General features: G+C 43.6%; 1 protein-coding gene across 1 annotated transcript; it reads right to left on the bottom strand.

The window, feature by feature from the left end:
- Window positions 1–16876: 16876 nt before the first annotated feature.
- Window positions 16877–18420, bottom strand: LOC143857079 (uncharacterized). The gene is made up of 3 exons (XM_077367352.1): window positions 18109–18420; window positions 17520–18004; window positions 16877–17396 (listed from the first exon to the last, which is right to left on the bottom strand). Exons 1-3 carry the CDS (start codon window positions 18418–18420, stop codon window positions 16877–16879), a joined length of 1317 nt encoding a protein of 438 aa, XP_077223467.1.
- Window positions 18421–18739: the final 319 nt, after the last annotated feature.

Below are 18739 nucleotides of genomic sequence, written 5' to 3'. Positions count from 1 at the left end.
ACTGGTTCGCACCCTGCTTCCCTGCTGGTTGCACCCTGGTTCCCCTGCTGGTTCGCACCCTGGTTCCCTGCTGGTTCGCACCCAGGTTCGCTGCTGGTTGCACCCAGGTTCCCTGCTGGTTGCACCCTGGTTCCCCTGCTGGTTCGCACCCTGGTTCCCTGCTGGTTCGCACCCTGGTGCACCCTGGTCCGCACCCTGGTTTGTACCCTGCTTCCTCCTAGTTAGATCATGGCTAGTCTCGGGTTTGCTCCTAACTTAGACCCGACTCACTTGACCCTAACCATTAACCCAATCCAACCAAGTAATATCCCAACACAATCCGAGTCGCATGTCTGAATCCATTTGGCCGAATCTCATAAGCCCGCCCACTTTGAATTCCGAAAATTCAAACCCTTGATGATTCCTATATGCTCAATTCTTTGATGCAAATTCCCAATTCCAAAATCCCATTGCTAGATCAATGTTTCTGAATCTCAAGTCCAATGCTCAAATGCAAACCCGATTCCAGATACAAATACCAATTCTGTCTTCCAAAATCCAAGCAACCTCGCCAGTGGAACTACGTGTGGCTTGATCCCCATCACGGGGTACGTAGGCAATTTGGCACTCCCAAGTTCAGTCGCACCTTTCTCTATCTTTCCCATTCCCTCACACTATTCATCATCCCGATTCATCTCGTGTCTCTCGGAACCATTGGATTATGGTTTCCGTCGTAAGGACCCTTAGAGCCCAATTTAGGAACACCGGTGTCGTGTCGTGTCCTAAGTTTTAGGGAGTCTTAGGTTTTAGGGAGTCCTAGAGTTAGGAGTCCAGCCTCATCACGGACGTTTGCTATGTATAGCAACCGTGCCATAGGTCTAGTTACACTAGTCACCCAATCTTTCCCTAGGACAAGCCTAGTGAACTAGGATGTAGGCAAACCTGCATTAGTCTAAGGGACCATTTGCATTTAGATGAGAATCATATAGCATCTTAAATGAAATCCTAAGATAATAAAATCCTCAACTTGAATTAAATAACTTCTCCTAAAACTGTTGAAACAGTCAATCCCGTCTAGGTCGGTGTCCTAGTTGAGTTAGGCATAAGTAGCTTAGCTTAGGTGCACCGAACTACGTCGACTCTGATCCCAGTAAGGCTTGGGTACGTAGGCAGCTTGGATGTCTGATGGCATACCACCCGCGAGTCGGCACCACAAACAAATTGTGGTGTTTTGTATATTAATTTTCTCGTAAATACTTAATCAAATCACTTAGGACTTTCCATGAAATTAGAATTCTAGGAGAACTTTCACTTAGATTGAATCCAGACAAATTAATAAATCAAGATACACATTTAGGATTCACATTGAAATTAGATCATAGGATGCATGTCACTTAGTTCGCACATTAACATAGAGTTGAATGAGCCATTTAAAATAAATTTAAAAGAGTTAGCTTTTGGAATCGAAGACCGATTATCGGGCAAGAATGGTGCATGTGGTGGATAACTCCCCATACCTTCCATTCTCGTAACCAGGTAGCGAGTCTAGATTTCTGGTTAATTACGGGTCCTAGATCCCACATCTAGGTGGCGACTCTGTCAGTCTCTTTCGTGTGGAATTCGGATTGCCTTAGTGATCCCAAGTTCACAGGAAAGATTAATTCAAATCAACATTAAAATGCACACGCCAATCGCGTGGGTACGAGAGACCAAGAGAGAGAGCGCGGCGGCTCGCGCCCCACCCCTCTCGCGGGATCGGGTACCACACCTATCCCTTTGATCCTATGAAGGCTAGACATTCACATGAACACCCACAACAGAGAAAAGCCTCAATTAGTCCCATACGCTCACAAAGCCAATTGTTCGTTCTTTTGAGCCGTTGGGAATTTTGCTGGAATTACCACAATGCCATTGAACGGTCATATTTTGGTTTTTCTATATATATGGGCATTCTAAACTTCAAGACCATCAATCCTAACACTCTAAAAACTTACTTGAACATCCTTAGAGTGAATCAAACTTGATTATGCCTCTCATCCTCTAAAGCTTAGGATTTGGATCATAGGCTATATTTGTACATCTTCTACAAAGTTGTAAACCTTTGTGAGGGATTTTTTGTTCTTTCTTTCTTATTCAAGAAATTGTATTCGGGCGAGTGTTCGGAGAAGCGTAGCCCACTCTCCGTGGTGAAGATTGCCACCAATGTTAAAGGTGATCGGAATTTGTAATCGGCACCGATCTTCGCCGAAGTTAAGAAGATCACATAGTGAAGCCATCAACGGGTCTTTGTTGGTGGAGTGGAGTAGGCCTCGCGTTTTGAGGACCGAACCACTTTAAATCTCGGGTGCACTCTCTCTTGAACTCTAGCTCTTTATTTTGCATTGCACCTCTAGATTTAACTTGTGTGATTGAATTTCATTTTGATCTCTTAATTTCCAATTTAGGTTTGAGTTTTCAAAAGATTAAAACTTGTTAGAAACCTAATTAATTTTCACTCCTCATAGTTGCCGTACTCGGGACCACCCTTGGATTTTCAATTGGTATCAGAGCAAAGGCTCTTAAAAGATTTTCTTTTCTACAAATCTTTGGAAAAATTTTCTTTAAAAATTTCAACAAGGGAAAGATCATAAGATCTTTGGCAACTTTCTAATTGTGAAATGGCGGATAGAAATGGAACCGGAGTTCCGGAGGGCCATTCCACAACTAGACCTCCCTTCTTTAATGGGTCCAACTATGGACATTGGAAGACAAGGATGCGCATCTATCTTCTTTCGATAGATGTGAAACTTTGGCATATTGTTGAAAATGGATACATTTTGCCTTCCACACCATTTGAAGAATGGAATATGGTAGAAAAAGGCATGCAAATTTAATTTACAAAGCTATAAATTCTTTGTTTTGCGCCTTATCTACGGAGGAGTTTAATCGAGTTGCTCTTTTTGATTCCGCCAAGATTATTTGGGATACACTTGCCGTTACCCATGAGGGAACTTCTCAAGTTAAGGATTCCAAAATAAACTTGTTAAAGAGCAAATATGAAATGTTTAGAATGGATTAAAACGAAAGCATTTCCGAAATGTATACCCGTTTTTCTAAAATTTCTAATGAATTAGCAAATCTTGGTAAATCTTATCCTACTGATGAGCTTGTGAGTAAGTTGCTTAAGTCTCTTCCTCCATATTGGGATCCAAAGGTAACCGCTATACAAGAATAAAAGAATCTCAAGACGCTAACCATGGAGGAGCTTGTAGGATCTCTCATCACCCATGAGATGCTCCTCACTAGCCGACAAGAGGAGAAGAAGCCGAAAGAGAAAGAGAAAGAGAAAGAGAGTCGATCTCTAGCTCTAAAAGCCTTCAAAGCAAACTCATCATCCTCTAGCGAGGAGGATAGCGATGAAGAAGAAGCTTTGAGAAAGTTTAAAAGCTTATGGAGAAAGAAACATAAGAAGGATAAAACGAAGAAGAAAGAAGAAAATGAAGTAGAAGGAGGAATAAGGTGCTATAATTGCAAGAAGGCCGGACACAAAAGACCGGATTGTCCACTTCTCAAGTCATCTTCCTCAAAATACAAGGGAAAGAAGGAATGGAAGAAACATAAAGCTCTTGTCGCCGGATGGGATGCTACTAGCACCTCGGGAAAGAGTTCAAGCGAAGGGGAAGAAAAGAAAGACGATATTTGCTTCATGGCACTCACCCATGAAGACGAGGTAAACTCTAACCCTTCATGTTATTCATCTAGTAGTGATAGTGAAAAAATATCATATGATGAATTGTGCTCAACCTTGCACTCTCAAATTTTTAAAAATAAAGTTCAAAAGAAATCTATTTCAAAATTAGAAAATGAACTTAATTTTTTGAAAAATGAATTTTCTTCCAAATCTCAAATACAACTTGAAAATTTTAAACTTGAGATTGAAACCCTTAAAGGTTGTTTGGATGAGAAATCTTGCCAAATTGCAAAACTCAAAGATGTGGCAAGCTCTTCCAAATCTTATGAAGATGAATTTAATGATTTTCTAAATCAAATAACCCATCTTCATAATGAAAATGAAAGGTTAAGATTATGTCTCCATGGATTCTTAAATGGTGACAAAATTATTGACATGATCTTAAAGAAGACTAGTCAAAGACCTAAACATGCATATGATAGGACTAGCGTATCTAACCCTCATGTTAGATGCCATTATTGTGGAATAAATGGTCATTACCAATTCCAATGTGTATCTAAGATTAGGGATAGAAGTGGAACCAAGAAATCTTGGGTTCCCAAAGCCCCCATATGATTTTCATCATATATGCTTAGATTAGGGGCTAATGCTTAAAATTGAATATCTTTTTTCAAAGTTAATTAAATATCCTCTCTTATATTGAATAAAAATTCTAAATAGGGGGAGTTCTAGGTTTGTCTTTTTCCTTGAAAAAGGGGGAGCTTTTAAATTGACTATTGCATCCCTTTGTTTCTCTTTTACCCCAATCTTTTTGATTGATGCCAAAGGGGGAGAGAATTCTAGTGTAAGGAAAATATGATTGCTTTTATTGGAAAATCTCTTGTGCTTGTCATCATAAAAAAGGGGGAGATTGTAAGCCAAATGGTTTCCACCTTGGCATTCCCATCTTATTTTGATGATTCCAATACACAAGTGATTAATGATCACTAATGTGTTTGATTGTCTAAGTTGTAGATCACATTGGTGCTAAGACAACATTGCTTGGATTGAGGCCAATAAACACTCATTGGACCACATCATGAAGGCCAAAGACAACGAAGTCCAAGACAAAATGAAGACTTGAAGAATCCATTGAAGATCAAGTTATATTAGATTGTATTAAGATCCAATCCTACTTTAGGATTTTGAAAGGCATAATTAAGAAAATAAACACACACCCTAAATTTATATGTGATTGTCTTTGTGGTGCTCCAACACCTTGGAACCCTCATAACAATCCCAACTTGGTGTTAAGTTGGAAGCCCAAAAACATGAAATGAAAATCTGCTCTTCATAGGCTTCTCGGAACTCCGAGAGAAATTCTCGGAACTCCGAGAAATATTCTCGGAACTCCGAGAAATGGTCCAGTAGACTTTTTTTCATCTTCTGTTAGTATTCCCGGAACTCCGAGATTTTTTCTCTAGTTGAAAAAATTCTCGGAACTCCGAGAAATATTCTCGAAACTCCGAGAACACTATAACTGTCATATTTTGAGCTGTTGGGAATTTTACTGGAATTACCACAATGCCATTGAACGGTCATATTTTGGTTTTTCTATATATATGGGCATTCTAAACTTCAAGACCATAAATCCTAACACTCTAAAAACTTACTTGAACATCCTTAGAGTGAATCAAACTTGATTATGCCTCTCATCCTCTAAAGCTTAGGATTTGGATCATAGGCTATATTTGTACATCTTCTACAAAGTTGTAAACCCTTGTGAGGGATTTTTTGTTCTTTCTTTCTTATTCAAGAAATTGTATTCGGGCGAGTGTTCGGAGAAGCGTAGCCCACTCTCCGTGGTGAAGATTTCCACCAAGGTTAAAGGTGATCGGAATTTGTGATCGGCACCGATCTTCGCCGAAGTGAAGAAGATCACATAGTGAAGCCATCAACGGGTCTTTGTTGGTGGAGTGGAGTAGGCCTCGCGTTTTGAGGACCGAACCACTTTAAATCTCGGGTGCACTCTCTCTTGAACTCTAGCTCTTTATTTTGCATTGCACCTCTAGATTTAACTTGTGTGATTGAATTTCATTTTGATCTCTTAATTTCCAATTTAGGTTTGAGTTTTCAAAAGATTAAAACTTGTTAGAAACCTAATTAATTTTCACTCCTCATAGTTGCCGTACTCGGGACCACCCTTGGATTTTCATTACTAAATTAGGATCCTCACAAGTATGTAGTTGAGTGGCAAATCATGGCTGTTATGAATGAACAATAAAGTGTAAAATACATTTTCATCACTTTTCCAAGATAACTAGATACGAGATTTAGTGAAATTGATATCATATACCAAACTTCGCATGTATGTTCTGTTGCTTGTGAAATAGAAGACATGATATGACCACATTGAATCTTGCATGAAAATATCAAGCGGATCTCTTGTCCTGAATTTTTAAGAAATAATAGAAGCTACATCTAAACCTTCATCGTCTTTGACTCTTTGCTATGTGATGGCATCGGAATCCGGGTCTGCGACCGCGCGGTGGGTAAAGAGCCACCGCGGGGATCTGCGATCACAAGCAAAGGAGTCAGGGAGGTCCGGGGTAGGCCCCGGACGACCACTTCGACACCCAAGTCAGATTCTGGACCAACAATATAAAGAACAGCAAGAAGAGGCTGAGGTGCAATCAGGTTTACCAAGGCCAAGACGCGAGTTCTTCTTTTGGTGCATAGGTGGACGGGTCGAAGGCATCGAGCGGGAAGAGGAAGAAAAGGAAAGCGGGGGAAAGGAATCTGGGCGTCCAACACCTTTCTCCCCGAGATTAATCCCCCTACTTCCTTTGTCGTCCCTCGTTTTTCGGAGAGTCGCCCCCCCCCCCCCCCCCGATTTGGGTAGCCTTGAGAGGGATGTGATCTTTTTCTCCTCCCTGCCTTTGTTTTTCTTATCTTGCCTACCTTGATCTCGCTTGTGAATCCTTTTTTTAAGGGGCGCCATGCGGACCCTTTCATCATTTCAGATAGAGACCTCCACTCGTAGGATTGGGCTGCCTCCCTGGTTTGACGGCGCGTGTGGCTTTGCCGTGTAATCCCGCCCATAATCGTGATGATGAGGTTTTGGCAGCGGGAGGGTGACACGCGGCAGAATTACGTGGTCTTGTCGCTCATTAATGCCCTACTTAATTATGATTAGATTCCATCGGTGCATGGGCGACACGTGGTGAGATTCGAGGGTCGCGCCGTATGTATGTCCCATCATAATACCCCCTACTCCTTTGGTCTATCGAATGGACCAAGGGAGTAATGTCTGGAATGTTATGGTGAGGGCATTTATGGGAGCCTCGGAGTACAAGGAGACGCGGCGGTTTATTTCCGGGGAATTGCAGTGTCATTATGTAGCTTTAGTCAGTCACCCAATAGGAGGGAGACACGTATAGGGTGGGTTGCCTCGTTTCCTGACCCCCGGGCTTTTCCTCCGGGTTTATAGAGGAAGATCACCCCGGTATTTTTTATTATTGTTTTCTTTCTTAGGCAGATTGCCTCTCTGCGTCTTTTCCTTTTCTGACAATATGTCCGGCTCTCCTTCGCGAGTTAGGGGCAAAGCCCCTCTTTCCAAGGAATCCTCAAGCGACCCCGATTTGTATTCTGACTCGGAAGAAGACCTCATGGCTCATCGGAAGAGGGTCAGGAGGGATCTGGACCCTCCTCCAGGCTTTCCCCCCCTTCGCCTTTCTTCCTTGCCTAGCAAGGACAAGTAGTTCCGCTCCTATGTCGCTAAGGAGTGGTCTTTTTTCTCCAAGGTCTATCGGCAGGGGGTGGAATTGTTTGACTGGGTTTTGAAAATGGGCAAGGAGATTGAGGACTTGAAGCTGAGAAACGAGGAGCTGCAAAGAAGGGTCCACGCCCTTAACTAGCAGCTGCTTGAATATGAGGTGGACCCCTTGTTGGAGAGCTTCTGGGAGGAGGGGGGATTCTCTTGAGGAGGAGTCTTCTTCCAGTCGTTCGGGCGATTAGTTTCTGTGGGACCAGGCTTCCTCTGCTTCTCTATTTCTTTTCTCTTTTTTTTTTGTACCGGGCCTGCGTGCCCTTTGTTTGGTTTCTTATTCCCTTCCCTCTTTTTGTAGGCATGCGGGCCAGAAGGATGTGATTATGAATGGATGGCTTATTTCGGAATTTGTTTCATATTTCTTATGCTTCCTTTCCCATCTGTGCGGTAGCTAAATTTATTTGAGCGGAGCGGAAGTAGCAAGGCCGGGCTTTGTTGTTGGACCCGTGCCCTTTCCAATGTACTTGGTATATGTTTTCCTTATTCCAAGGGATTGTGGTGGCTCGGCCGGACCTTGTGCATGGTCCCGAGCCTTCATCCAGCGTGCTTGGTTTCTTTCATCTAGTGGAATCGTATGCCGAGCCCTTGTGCTGTGGTTCTGAGTCTTTTCTGCCATGCCGCATGTTTTTCATCTGGTGCTTTGAGGTCGAATCCCTTTGCTAGGTTTTGAACCTTCGAGCCCTCTCTTTCATTGGGTGGGGATGCTTCAAGTGACGTGTCACCTTGCTTTTAGGCGGGAACGTCGTGGGGATGGCTTCTTAGGGAAGTTTTAGTGGTAGGGGTAGAAACGTCTTTTTAGTCGTAGGGAATGTCGCTTCGATTTCTGGCAGTTTCCACGAGTTTCCCAATCGGCGCCACGTGTGTATGTCCGATCCCATTGGAAAGGGAGGGAGGTTGATCAATACGTGTCCAAACCCTAGCTTTTGAAGCTTTTTTAGGGATTGTTTTGCCATATTTCTTCGTCTTCTTTTCCTCTGCGGTGATTTTGTCCGATGGCTGATCTTTATCAACTCTTCTCTGTTTTTTGCTCTCCTTCACTTATTCGCCTCGGTGAGTTTTGTGCTTTTTGTTTCGTCTGATATTTGATTATTTTACGATGTCTGTCGCAACCGGTTCTCAGAGTCCATCTATCGAGTCAGTAGAAGTAGTGGAGAGGGCTCCGCCAAGAAAAAGGAGGCGGTTGTTAAAAGGCGGGGCGGCGGTTCTCGAGATGAACAGATGCCCAGAGAGTTGGAGGATAGCTCCCGGGTTTCTGGGGCGTCGTCGGGGACCGCTTCCTCTGGATCCCCCGCTTGAGTTTCTTCTGCTCGTGAGGTGGAGATTAGGGATATTCAGTCTAGTGCTGTCATCCTCCCTGGTAGGGTGGCGTCCTGCAAGAGTTCTTTGGAGAAAGGGGCGGCGAAGAGGATCAGAAGGGAATATCACATTCCTGATGATTACAGGATTAGGGTTCCTTCTTTTAGGGATGGGGTGTGTGAGGGTGTTACGGAGGAAGAAGTGGCTTTTTACGTGGAGGCTTTTAGGGCAGGGATTAGGTTCCCACTTTTGGGTATCATAGTTGAGACCCTTGAATTTTATCGGGTGACCCCTCTCAACTGGGGCCCAACAGTTGGCGTAGTTTCTTGGCTTCCTCTGCTTATGAGTTGTGGCCAAGGCAGGTCTTCACAAGATTCAGCCTACCCTTGCTCTGCTTATGAGTTGCGTCGCTCTTAGCCCATTGGTGAAGGGTGAGGACAACTGGTTGTACCTGACCCAGCGTCCTCAGGTAAAGATCGCGGCGAACTTGCCTTCTTCTATTAAGAAGTGGAAAGAGGAGTATGTGTTCATTATTCCTCCGTTGGATGCGGGTTGGGGCTTTCCTAGGTCTTGGAGGCGCTCTGTTGAGTGGCGAAGGAAATCCCTCCCCAATGAGTCCGACTATAGCAAGTTTGACCTGGAGAAGCTCGCTTCCGGGGAAGCTATTGACGTTTCCGAGTTCAGATGGGAGAGGGGTTTGAGAAGGTACGGTCTGCTTTGTGCTGTGGAGAGGAGGGCCCGCCGGACGGGCGAGGAAGTGGGGGAGAGTTCCTCCAGCTATCTTGGTGAGCCTCTTTCCTCACTAGCGATTTCCCCTGGGTTTTATTTCCTTTGGTGCTTTTCTTCTTTCTGAGCTGTTGTGTTTCTCTTTTTTGGCAACATGTATGTCTTCTTCTAATGATGTTGCTAAGGGAAAGGGGGTTATGGTGGAGGCGGCGAAGGGTACAACTGGCCGCCCGAAGATTCCTTCTGGCTTTATGGCTGCGGCCAGGAAGGACCGGTCGGCAGCTAGGCTTCCCGAGCACGAGCCATCCAGTTCCTCCGGCCGATCGGTCGGGGTAAAAGATACGGCGAGATCTCCTCCGAAGGAGTTGGAGCTTCCTGCCAAGAGGGTTATTCCTCCTCGCCCCAAGCAGGGGAAAGCAGGTCGAGCGGCCCCCGTTCCTCGTCTACCTTTGTAGAGGACATGCCGAGCCGGCTGGAGGGGTCGGTCATGACCAAGCTGCTCTTGGAGCAAATGTAGTTCTCCCCGCGTTGCTACTAGGAGCAAGGGGAACTGTTTAAGCCGGACTGGAAGATTGGTGTTGAGGATGGCGTCCTCTCGAACCCTCGGGTTGGGGTGGAGATGGAGTTGATGACCGCCCTTCCCGGTGATGAGGCTTAGTTGGAAAACTTTCCCCGCAGGGCACTAGGGGCCCGGTACCTTCATTTCATAACTTGCGTAAGTATTGTGTGTTTGGCTTTCCGTTGGTTTTTTTGTCTTTCTTTCTTTTTTTGTCTTGAGGTCGCTAATAGTATGCTCGTGGCGGGGCTTTTGTAGGCCCAAAGTTATGCCAGGAAGATGCTGTAGTACATGGTCGAGGACGAGTACGAGATTGGCGCTTTCGAGGAGCGCGTCCGTAAGCTGAGCGAGGACCTCGAGAAGGTTCAAGCCGAAAAGGCGGCGCTCGACGACACCGTCCAGAACCTTCAGGGGCAACTTGAGATGTCTGAGGACGGGAAGAACCGCGTGGAATATAACTTGTTGGTGGCCCGACTGACGCATGCTGAGGAGCTAGTGAAAGCGTGAGAGGAATGGCGAGGTTCAGAGGAGTTTTTTAAGGCCGCGGGTTCAGTGTCGACGTCGAGATAGAGGCTTTCATCGAATGCCAGCGACGCGTTCGTGATGTCGACCCCTCTTTTCCTTTGGAGAAGTTCGTGCATGATGCTGAAGATGCCGTTCCGGATGACCTTTTGCAGGGGGCAGTAGATGCCTGGGGGCCGGTCGAGGATCTGGTGGCTGCCCCGAATGTGTCTACCATTGCTGAGGCCTCTGCAGGGGGCCAGTGAGAACGTTTGCTTCTTTCAGGATCTTGTTTGCGGCCAAGGTGCCTGGTCTGTAATAACACTTTGAACTCTATCTTCTCTTTTTCTTTTCTTTTTGTGAGTGTAGACACCCCAATTTTGCTCCGCTTTAATCAATAAAGAAGTTAGTGTTTTCCTATCGGTTTTTCAGTGTTTTTCGTTTTCGTGTCCGTCTTTTATGTTTTCTCGATCTTTTCGGTCATTTCAGCCATGTTTCGCATTTTCCTGCTAAGTGTTGAGAAGGGTTATTTGCGAGAATCAAAACAAGGGAGAATTTGGACCCACTGGATGGGCGCATTGAACATTTCGATTGTAATGGGATCAAGCAGGTGTGCCCCTGCGTGGATATTCATGAAAAATATGAGTTTTGAACTTATTTCGATCCAATGAATAAAATTATTTTTATGGAGGACCCATATATGTTTTGGTCAAATATGCAATGGGGTTCGCCAAGTGCTGGTTTGGATTATTCCATGAAAAATGATTTGGGGGATTTAGAGGTACAACTTGTTTGCGCCGCGACCCCATTAATTTGATAGCTCGAAATTAGCCTATGGAAGCAGCTTTGGATGTATAACCAATTTACAGCATGGCCCATCCAATGGACTGGTCGGATCATCTCGTGAAAGTGGTTTGGGCCGCCACCTTCTCACACATTGGATCATAAAATTGGTGGTTGAGATCATTTTAGCGTATTTTGGAATAACCTGTTTACACTTCAGCCCACTAAATTGACGGTTCGGATCGTCCTATGGGTTCGAGTTAGTCAGGTGGGGCACATATATCAAAATTGGTCGAGAAGTAAAGACCCACTGTTTGTTTCGACCATGTGGTGAGGACCCACTATGCACCCAACATGGTTATGCAACCCAAACTATAGCATGATCCAAGCCATCTAGTTGTGCTCTGACCTCTAATTTGTTGAAAGATGGGCCCACTTTGAGGATGTCACGCGTAATAAGAAGGGAGCTCTTTTGGATTTTCGTTTGTGGGGACCCCACTGCATGGATGCCGAGGTGGTGATCACACAATGGATATAGAAATTGTTTTTTGTACAATCATAGCATAAGGCATGTTTTGGATCTTTGTGGGTCCCATGCACAAACTTCCAACCAAAGCATGTAAACAAATGATGAGGTTTGTTGCTGTGCATAGATCGTAAGAGAAAAAGGAATGTCAATATATATATATATATATATATATATATAGAGAGAGAGAGAGAGAGAGAGAGAGAGAGGAAAGTGTCTCTAGTCTCTCCCCTAGATAAGCTTATCTACTGCTCCCTTTAAAAAAACACAGTGGGTCCATGCTGTTTGGATGATCCAAAGCATTCATTTGATAGGTCCTAACATAGATAGGGTGTGCCCAAAAAATCAGCACCAAAGGGTCATCCTAGAACTTCATTTGGTTGGGCACACCGTGTCCAAAATGGACGCATATAAACGTGGATGTTTATATGTGTCCATTCTGGGTACCACAAGGCACCACAAAACGAAGTTCTAGGATGACCCTCTGGTGCTGATTTTTTGGGCACACCCTATCTATGTTAGGACCTATCAAATGAATGCTTTGGATCATCCAAACAGCGTGGGCCCACTGTGTTTTTTTAAAGGGAGGAGTAGATAAGCTTATCTAGGGGAGAGACTAGAGACACTTTCCTCATATATATATATATATATATATATATATATGTATATGTATATATATGTATATGTATATATATACATATACATATATATACATATACATATATATATATATATATATATGTATATATATATATATATGCATGCATGGTAAGGAAGGGTGAGAGTGATTTATTATTTAAAGGGAAAGTTTATACATAAGCATGTGTATGTGCATAGAAAGATAAAAGCAAGTTTTTTTTATTAGAAGTTTGTCTTTTATGGCAACATGCCATATTCCTCTCCTTGGAGTTCACGCCCAGCATAAGAGAAGCAAGCTAACGTTGTTTTAAGAGAGTTTCCAAAAAGTAATGATTAGTACTTATTCTTTATGCATCTAAAGTTGGTAGCTTACTATTTATTTCATAGAAACAAAACTGATTTGGCAATAAAAATCCTATTTTATAAAGCAGTGTGGAATGAATTTTAGGAAGGGACAAAAAGAAAAAAAAAGAGAGCTATTGGAATTCCTAAACAAATGGTGCCTAACTTTTCTCCTCTCATCGGTCTCCTTCACACATTTTTTACAACCTTCTCTCCTCTCCCATCAAGTTCTTGGATTCCATGAGAGTTTTAAGGTGGGTGTCATCTAAAAAATTTAGGGATAATTACATTTACACCCCCTCTAGTTTCTGACATATCCACTTCCACCCCTATAGTTTAAAACGTGACAAATACACCCATGTAGTTTCAATTTGTTTAAGGTTTGCCCCCTCAGCTGAAGGTTCGTCCATAGATTGAAAGGTTAGGATGATCCGATGGAGCTGATTTTTTGGTTGGATGATCTCCAAAGCGTTCATTTGATGGGTCCTGACATAGATAGGGTGTGCCCAAAAAATCGGCTCCATCGGATCATCCTAACCCTTCAATCTATGGACGAACCTTCGGCTGAGGGGGCCTACCTTAAACAAATTGAAACTACAGGGGTGTATTTGTCACGTTTTAAACTATAGGGGTGGAAGTGGATGTGTCATAAACTAGAGGGGGTGTAAATGTAATTTTCCCAAAAATTTATCTTTCCAACTTGCTCTCGGAATTTCGACATCAAATCACATTCTCGGATCAACGTGCTCTCGGCTTTGTATCGAAGCGTTATCAGAGGGGTTTTTTCTATTGTGCGGATTTAAGGGTTGGAGAAAGCGTATACCTCGGAATACCAACCTTAGAGATTAGGAGCGTGACCAAAAGGAGGTTCTTTCTTCTCAGATTTTTCTAGAATTATTCCGTATTTTTAATGTATTTTTGCATGGTTTTTGTATTTACGCTTATTTAATTCAGTATTATATGGGTTGGCTCAAAATCGTGTTTTACATGAGTTTTTCAAGTCTGATTGGTTTCAAAATTTGATATAATGATCTATTTAATTGGACTAAAAGAACTATCGGATCGGATCGGACGTTTGACCTAAGGATATCTAGAATTTGAATGATGTTTGAAATTTAATTTAAATTAATGGCTTAAATATTAGGAAATTGGAAAAAAATAGCTACCTTAAGATGATGTGTTTCTCATAATATTATAATTTTTTTGTGTTCGTCATATCAGAACAATGTTAGAGAACATCTTTCAAAGTCATGACTTTCTTAAAAATCATGTTTAAAAAATAGAAAACTCTTAAAAGATATCTTTTTCAAGAAGAAAAAGGGAAAATATACCAAATAAGTTCTAAAATTACTGAAATTTTGTAGTAAAATAATTTGGTACTGATATGATCTGCCTTGAATTTTTCATGAGTTTATAATTCTATTAGGTATGCTTTTTGATGTTTTCTTTTGAAACAGCCAGATTTTGTGAGGTTTTTTAATAATATCAAAACATAGTTAAAATCCTTGAAAACTTTACAGTAGTCTTATATTACAAATATCATGTTACTGTAATAGTTTCAATTTATTTGGAATTTGTTTGCTCAGAGATACTGTGTAAACCCATAATCTGACCTGAATCTTTAAAAATCAGAAATTGATAGTAAATCGTATTCAAAATTCATGAAAGTTTTACAGTAGGCTATATTCATTTATACCTTATTACTGTAAAAACTTCAATTAATTTGGAGTTTAATTGCTAAGAGTTTCTTTGTAATTCCAACAATCTGGTCTCAATATTGTTAAATCAGAACTTAATAGTAAATTACCATAAATATTCATGACATTTTCTCAGTAAGATATATTCGTCCATATCATGTTACTGTAAAAATTGCAACTTGTTTGAAATTCGTTTGCAATTGATTGCTTTCTAAAATCATCCACTTGGTTTGAATTGATAAAATCTCTTAAAAATCGAAATTAATTACAAACATTATAAAAACTTCTAGGGAACTCTAATCTTCTGTCACGTATTCATTCCTTAAGCCTCCACTCTCCATGAAAATCCCGAGAAACATGCCAGGCAATAACGTACTATAACTTAAGTATTAAATTGCGCAAGGGGAGAGTGCACGATTCCCTTCCATGGATGAAACTCAAGGCGGAAACTTTCCAATATTAGAGCCATTGGTATTCCTTAGATTTTAGGATTCAAAATTTTTTACGGAACTGAAAATCATTCAACAAATTGAATTAACTTAATCAAAGTCTTAGGAGCCGTTGGATTGCGGTCTCCTATCGTAGGAACCTTTTAGGGCCCCTTAGGAACACTTATGTCACGTTGTGTCCTATGTTTTAGGGAGTCCTAGAGTTAGGAGTATAGCCTCATCACGGCCGTTTGCTATGGATAGCAACCGTGCCATAGATTTAGTTACACTAGTCACCCAATTTTCCCCTAGGACAAACCTAGTTACCTAGGATGTAGGTTAACCTGCATTAGTCTAAGGAACGTCGTGCACTTAGATAGGACCATATAGCATCTTAGGTGGAGTTCTAGGATAATAAAATCTACTCAACTTGAATTAAATAATCTCTTGAAAACTATTGAAACAGTCCTTCCAGTCTAGATTGGTGTCCTAGATGTCTTAGGCATGTAGCTTAGTTCAGACACAGAATTATGATCGACTCTGATTCCAATGAGGCTGGGATACGTAGGCAACTTAGATACTTGAGTGGCATACCAAGCCCGAGTCGGCTCCACACATAAGTGGTGAGGTTTTGTATATTAATCATTAAATTAAAAGTAATTAAATTACTTAGAACTTTCCATGAAATTAGAATTTTAGGAGAACTTTCACTTAAATTGAATTCAAACAAATTAAAAAAAATCAAGATACACATTTAGGAATTACATTAAAATTAGATTTTAGGATGCATGTCACATAGTTCGCACTTCAATAGAGTTAAATGAACCATTTAAAAGAAATTCAAGAGAGTTAATTTTTAGAATCAAAGACCGGATTATCAGGTGAGGATGGTGCATGTGGAGGTAACTCCCCATACCTTATATTCTCGTAACCAGGTAACGAGTCTAGATTTCTGGTTATTTATGGGTCCTAGATCCCTCATCTAGGTGGCGACTCTGTGATTCTCCTTTGTGTGAAATTCGAATTCTTTTAGTGATCCCAAGTTCACGGAAAGGATGAATTAAATCACACCTTGCTAGGCTCGGCGGCTTACCCTTGCCCTTGGAGTACTGGGTTGCACGTTTGTTTGCACCCTATGGCTTTGTTGTTGCCGTCTTGGTCGGGTAATCAATAATAAAAATAATAAAATACACGCGCCACTCGTATGGGTACGAGAGACCAAGAGAGAGGAAGGCGGCTCACGGGCCATTCCCCCTCTCACGGGATCGGGTCCCACAAGACCTAGAAAGGAAGGCTCGTCTGCTTCTTGCATTTTTATGTGATACTGCGTGGGGTGGTTGAGCCCCTTTGCAGGTTTCTTCTTGATGGATTGTTGTTGGCTTCTAATTTCGTCGGCAAAAATACCTCTAGTGTGCTTATGCAGGGCGTCACCTTAGGGCATCTTGTTTGTGGAAGGGTCATCTTCCTCTCGAGTGATCAGCTCGGAGTTGATGGGCCCTGCCTGCCTTTTAGAAAGGATAGGTCTTTTTTTTCATGGGGAGCATCTGAGGGTATTTTCGGGGGGATCAACCTAGATGTTACCTCTGTCCCACTCCCTGTTTTCTTTCGGTCCCAAATGCGTCGCAGGCCGGAAAGTGGAAATGCGCATAGTTCAGGCGAGAACTCTATTTCATTGATTGCAAAGGGGGATACATAGCTTTGTGCTGAAAATAACAAAACAAGGAGAAACAAAACATACATAATAACTTAAAAGAAAGCACAGTTCCTACCCTTTTCTTTTTACTGATAAAACTTTCGGAGGTTGTCCATGTTCCAACTTCGAGGGACTGGGTCCCGTCGAGGTGCTCGAGTTGGTAGGCTCCGGGGCGGAGCGCTCGAGCGACCTTGTAGGGTCCTTCCCATTTTGGTGCGAGTTTTCCGGAGTTTCAGGGGTCGGATACCTCCGCTCGTCGTAGTAATAGGTCTTCAGGTTTTACCGTGCGTTTCTTCACGCGGGAGTTGTAGTATCGCGCCACCTTTTGTTGGTAAGCGGCGGTCCGGAGGAGGGCTCGCTCTCTTTTTTCTAGTACGAGGTCGAGAGCGTTTCGGAGGAGCTCGAAATTTTCATGTTCATCATAGTTTTCCGCGCGGAAGCTGGAGAGGCCGATTTCTACTGGAATGACCGCTTCGGCCCCGAAGGTTAAACAAAAAGAGGATTCCCCTGTTGCGACCTTGGGTGTTGTCCGGTACACCCAGAGGATGCTGGGGAACGCTTCTACCCAGCAATTTCTGGCTTCTCCCAAGCGCTTCTTAAGACTCTGGAGTAGGATCCTGTTAGTTACCTCCATCTGTCTGTTGGCCTGAGGGTGCGCCACCGAGGCGAACCGGTGCTCGATGCTCAGATTATCGCAGAACCTGTCGAACTCAACACTCGCGAACTGGGGTCCGTTGTCTGTTACGAGGATTCTGGGAATGCCGAAGCGGCAAACCACGTCATGATAGAAAAACTTTTCTGTTGCCTTAGAGTTTGGTCTCGCTACGGCTTTAACTTCGACCCACTTGGTGAAATAATCGATGGCGACGTATAACATTGTATGCCCCCCGGGGCCTTCGGGAATGGCCCGAGCAGGTCCATGCCCCACATGGCGAAAGGCAGTGGCCCCGCCATTGAGGTGTAGGGGGTGGCCAGTCGATGGGGGGTGGGGGCGAATTTCTGGCATGGGCTGCACTTTTTGACGAATTCCTAGGCGTCTCTGAGGATCGTAGGCTAAAAATAGCCATGACTTACGATCTTCAGGGCTAGGGTCCTCCCGCCTCCGTGGTCTCCGCAGATCCCCTCGTGTACCTCTCGTAGTGCGTACTCGGACTCGGAGGGTACCAGGCATCGGAGGTATGGCCATGTGTACGACCATTTGTACAGCTTGGGTCCATGGAGCATGTAGTGGGCGGCCTTCGCGGTTAGGCGTCAGGCTTCCAGTTTGTTCTCGGGCAGTATTCCGTCTTTTAGGTGCCGTACTATGGGATCCATCCAGTTGGGCCCTCGTGGAATTTCCAAGACTGGCACCTAGTCGATGCTGGGGTGAAGCAGTATTTCCGTGAGCACGACACCAAAGTCATGGGTTTCTTTGGAGGCCATTTTGGACAGGGCATCCGTGCGATCGTTCATGCCTTGCCGTACCTGGAGAATCTCGACTTCCCCCATTCCTTTCAGCTTCTCCCTTACCTTCTGGAGGTATCTTTTCATCCTGAGTTCCTTGGCCTCATACACTTCGTTCACTTGCTCGACCATCAGTTGTGAATCGCTGTAGATTCTTAACTTCCTCGTGCCCAGCTCCGCGGCTAGACTCAGCCCTGCCAATAAGGCCTTGTATTCATCCTCGTTATTGGAGGCTTTGAAGTCTAGTCGGAGGGCGTACTCTGCTATGAATCCATCTGGCCCCTGGAGGACCACTCCTGCCCCGCATCCTACTTTACTTGCTGAGCCGTCCATGTGCAAGGTTCAGTGGATCTCGTTGTCTTCTTCCGGCAGCTCGGGCCCCATGCGCTCGCCTTCGTGAGTCGTTTTCCCACTGGGGGCCCTGGTTTCCTCCATCGCTACTGGTTCTGCGGCTGGGGCGGTGAATTCCACTATAAAATCGGCAAGGATCTGGGATTTGATGGCCGGCCTTGGTCGGACCTGTAAGTCGAATTCCCCTAACTCGACGGCCCAGCTTACCATTCTACCCGAGGTTTCCGGTCTTTGTTGAATTTTTCTGAGGGTTTGGTCACTCAAGAGTATTATGGGGTGGGCCTGGAAGTAGGGGCGGAGC

The sequence above is a fragment of the Tasmannia lanceolata genome, unplaced genomic scaffold (genome assembly GCF_043159265.1).
Source record: "Tasmannia lanceolata isolate RefF3 unplaced genomic scaffold, GAP_Taslan_0.1 ptg000024l, whole genome shotgun sequence".
Classification (NCBI taxonomy): Eukaryota; Viridiplantae; Streptophyta; class Magnoliopsida; order Canellales; family Winteraceae; genus Tasmannia; species Tasmannia lanceolata.
Note: the sequence above shows the minus strand (reverse complement) of the source record. Positions and strands in the feature narration are given on the sequence as shown.